This window comes from Haliaeetus leucocephalus, unplaced genomic scaffold, assembly GCF_000737465.1.
Source record: "Haliaeetus leucocephalus isolate CR32 unplaced genomic scaffold, Haliaeetus_leucocephalus-4.0 Scaffold152, whole genome shotgun sequence".
Taxonomy (NCBI): domain Eukaryota; kingdom Metazoa; phylum Chordata; class Aves; order Accipitriformes; family Accipitridae; genus Haliaeetus; species Haliaeetus leucocephalus.
The window spans coordinates 1,302,513-1,306,760 of NW_010972588.1; the positions used below are offsets into that span (position 1 = coordinate 1,302,513).

Genomic DNA, 4,248 nt, shown 5'->3' on the forward strand with positions numbered 1-4,248 from the left:
GCTGCAGCGCGAAATCGCGGCCCCGCCGGCCGCCCCAGGGGCTCCTCGCCCGGCCACTACCACCGCCCCGCGGCCTCGCGTCCCAGCGGCGAGGGACAGATTGCGCTCGGTTCGGTTTATATGCTTCACTGGGGTGGGGTGGGGTTTTTTTGCAAATTATTTATTTACTCAATGCTATTTGAAGGACACTAAATAACTTTTTTTTTTTCCTTTGCCTTTAGCATGGCTTCTCTCCAGCAGTTTTGCCAGTTCTTGGCACGTGTTTTTTGGGGAAAGGGGTTGTTTAAGAAATACGAGAAAAGCAATGGCACAGCAGTCTGCTCATTGGGATTTCAAATGGGGTGGGTAACACACGGCCTGATTTGGGGTGAGATTGTGCTGACCGCATCCACAGGTCACTCCCTGAGGGCAGCAGCAGAGGGGCTCCGTGCTGGCTCCACTGCACACACCAACACCTTTCATCTTGTTGACTGCTGTGAGGTTTACTAGAAAGACCAAGATTCCTCATTTCAAATTCAGCACTGTCAATGGAGTTCAGAAAAGGCCTGAGCAGCCTGTGAACATTAAACCATGTTAATCTACAGGGGATTATGTTGAGATAACAAGAAATTTGATTTACCTGTGCTGAGCACAAAGACTGGCCGATCGGAAAGGTAATGACTGACTGATACCGGCCCTTTTGCACAGCCTGGGTAATAAGGCAGAGAAGCCTGCAGAGTCATACCTGGCCACAAGGAATGGCAGGGAAAGGAGGTGGGGGACTAGCATGGTAGCTGTAAGAACCTATGGATTCGATAAAGCTGCAGGTTTTGAGGAGAAGAGACCACGACAATGAATCTACACAGTTACAAAACTTGGCATGAAAGACAAAAAACTTGTCACTATCAACTTTTGAATTAAGAATTCAGGGCAAACTGAATACACACTGCTATGGGAGTTCAGAAGCATCAGAATTAAAATCCTACACCTTAGTCATCAGCACCCTGTATAAAAATGGTCAAACAGCTCAATGTTCAACATTCAGAGAAAAAAAAATATTGATGTTCTGTTGGTACGGTAAGTTCTACGGTACGTAATATCATTATTAGTCCTGCATACTGCCTGGCAGCCACTGAAGCAATAGTGCCACACCACTAAGCAGTAATTGCCACAATACCATTAAAGTTGTATGTCAAACATCTGGTAGGTGTTAAAGAGTCACTGTAAGGTTTAGATTGTAACATTTCATTAAAATCAGTTAATTCAAAACACACTGAGTCGCAAGAGATATGTAATCACTGAACAAAAAAATCTAAGTTGGAGAAAGGGAGTGAATACAGTTCAAGAAATGTTTCAAAATTGACAAATGCTACAGAATTTAGAAAGCTTCACTGGAATGAAGCTAACAGGTAAGAGGAAACAAACCACAAAAGCAAACCTTTTATGCATTGGAAGATACAAATGTGCCAAACAGCTGCCTCTGAAAGAATCATCATATTGTCATAGTAAAAGTGAACAAGAAGATACAACCAAACTAAATTTCAGAAAATGTTTTTCAGCAACTTTCATTGATGAGGTGCAATTTCTATACCAGACCTGTTACTTTTTGGTAATAAGAAGAAAGTGGTTTCTGAGACTAGGAAGCAGACAAATTTAAAAAACTGCAGTAACACTTTCATGTCTCATGATCTAAAAATATAATTGAAGGCAGACTACCTGCATTTTGCAAGGAAAATAAATCGGCTTAATAGGCTACTACTCCACTTTATAAAATCCTGCTGCAGTTTGGGTGATACTTATTTACAAGTTTAGGAAGAGTTTAAGAATAGGTTAACTGAAACATTAAAGCATGCAGTCTCTGGTTTAAGATGCAGTCTCTGGTTTAAAGCATGTCAGGAGGTGTAAAGTGCAGAAAATGCCTGGTTTTTAAAAAATCTTCTAGGGTAACATGAGAAATTATAAGACTGTAAATCTAACATCTGTAGAGGAAAAAGTAATTAAACACCGTAACACCTAGAAAAGCATGATCTGAAAGTGTCTGACTAGCGCTAGTCTTCTGCAAAGATAATTACGTCTCAATAATCTCTTACAGAAATCCCTGAGAGGCAATGACTATATAAGAGCTGGCAGGCTTAATTTAGACTTTCAAGGGTTTGGCCAAGTGGCATAACATAGAGCTCAGCAGAAACCTGAGTCCTCATTGAAAACCTGCATGCCAGTGCTGGTTTTGCTACTCAAACTACCTTGTTGACAAAAAATGCATAGCATCTGATGATAAAAGTTTAAAAATAGTCCAAGAGACTTTTGACACAAAAGGCTACTAAAAAAAAAATCCTGGGTCAGGGATAAAATATCAACATGGACACAACGCAGACGTGCATTTCTGTTAAGGGCAAAAGTTTAATGATGGATCACCTCAATATTCTGTTTAGATACTGTTTTGCAGGGGTTAGTCAACTCTGGTACTATATCACCAGTTATATGCAAGTTAAGCCTGCAGTCCATATGAACATCTGAAATGCCTCTTTCTGCCCTGATAGTCTCTGAGCTTCAGACTCTGCTGAACCATTTATTTATGAACTGAAAAAAGGAACAAGTAGAAAATCAACAAATATTAGAGGAAAGTTGAGTCAATCAGGATCAGAGAGACAGCAAGAACTCAAGTCTAGAAGGTAAATGAATGGGAAAGCATGATACCAGAAAATACAATAAAGATGGATAAATGCAGGGAAATTGAAAGTATAAACATTAAAATGGGGTTTACAGGACTCATACAGTTTCTTACGATGATGATTTGTCATATGAGGTTGTGATCACGAAAGTCAAGCCAACAGCATAAATAAGACATAGAATAATGACAACAATACAGAGAATATTTAAGTACAGTTATACAAAGCTGAGAAATAGTCTCATTTGGGATGCGCTCTATATTTCTGGTCACCCTAGCTAAAAACTGACTGAAACTGCAAAATTATGAGGGCCTAAAAAAACAAGGAAAGAAGATGAAGAAAACTAGCAAGAAAAGAGATTAAGGAGACTGGGATCATTTATCTTAGGAGAATCATAGAAGGGAAACTATAAAAAAGTATCGAAGTGAACATTTAAGGACAAAGGATGCTTAAAGTCTTAACACATGGAGATTAAACAGATTATGATTCTACAGAAACAACATTTCTGACTGACAGCTCATATTCACATTTCTCTAAGTTTTAAATTAATCTTTTCCTGTTAGAAAAATGTTATCCCGAGTTCCCCCACTCCATTTCAACTCTGCGGGTTTTCTGATGCTACAACTTCTTAACTACCTGTGGACATACCTCCAAAAGCTTTTGCTGTTTTGCAAAGATAAAGGGCAAACAATTACCGATACTCATTACCTGAGAAGCAAGCCGATTACCCAATAGGAAGAGATATGCTCTCCAACTGCTGGCTGATATGATTATGGACATCAGGAATTTGACACCCCGCTCCTTGTGAGCTGCATAGCATAAGGAGAAATGGGTATTTTGAGCCGTACCTCTAACACGTGCGGCTGGAGTCACGCAGGTATGGCTTCTCCATACCTGTCCTCTGCTGTTCCTTTCCAGAAAGTTCAGTGTAACAGAGTAGCAAGGCTTCGGTAACCGGCCAAATGGCCTTTAAACTCCCAGGCGTTTTTTCTTTTACTAATTCTAGTTAAGTGTATTTTTTCTTTTCATCCAAAAGTTGCTGTCAGTTAAGAGGTGAATCTGTGTAGTATTTCCTGTTCCGCACGCAACGCATTTTGTTAGGGATATTAGCGCACTATTAAGGGCAGGACAGCGGGACACAACTGCCGGGCTGGGGGTGCTCCTCAGGCCTTGCCGGCCTTGCCCAGCCTCGCCTGGGGCCGCCGCCTGCACCCTGCCCCGGGGCCCTCAGTTCAGCCCGGGGCTGTCGGGAACCGGCAGCTCCCGGGCACTGAAACGGCGCCCTGGGCCGCCAACCGGGGAATGGGGGAAGACCCAAATGGGGCTGGGGAGAGACGAGGGACGCCCCCCCGCGCAAGGCCGGGCCTGCGGACGCCGCCCCTCCAGCTGCGCATGCGTGCCGGCTCTCGGCTGCCCTGGCTCCGGCTCCGGCTCCTGCTCCCGCCCCCGGTAGCCGGCGCTCGGCTTTCCCTTCCCTTCCCTTCCCCGCCCCTCCCACCGCGCGGCCGCAGCCGTGGCACGGGTCTCGCAGGGACGTGGCGGTTCCGGCGGCGGCGGCAGCAGCAGCGAGCGGGGGGTTTTTTCCTCTCTTCTCTTCCCT

General features: G+C 43.9%; 1 protein-coding gene across 1 annotated transcript in view; it reads left to right on the forward strand.

The window, feature by feature from the left end:
* Nucleotides 1-737: 737 nt before the first annotated feature.
* Nucleotides 738-4,248, forward strand: part of NBN (nibrin) — a 32,140-nt gene continuing 28,629 nt past the window's right edge. The window contains exon 1 of the mRNA XM_010562012.1: nt 738-753. Coding sequence (XP_010560314.1) covers nt 738-753 — 16 coding nt within the window. The remainder of the gene's footprint in view (nt 754-4,248) is intronic.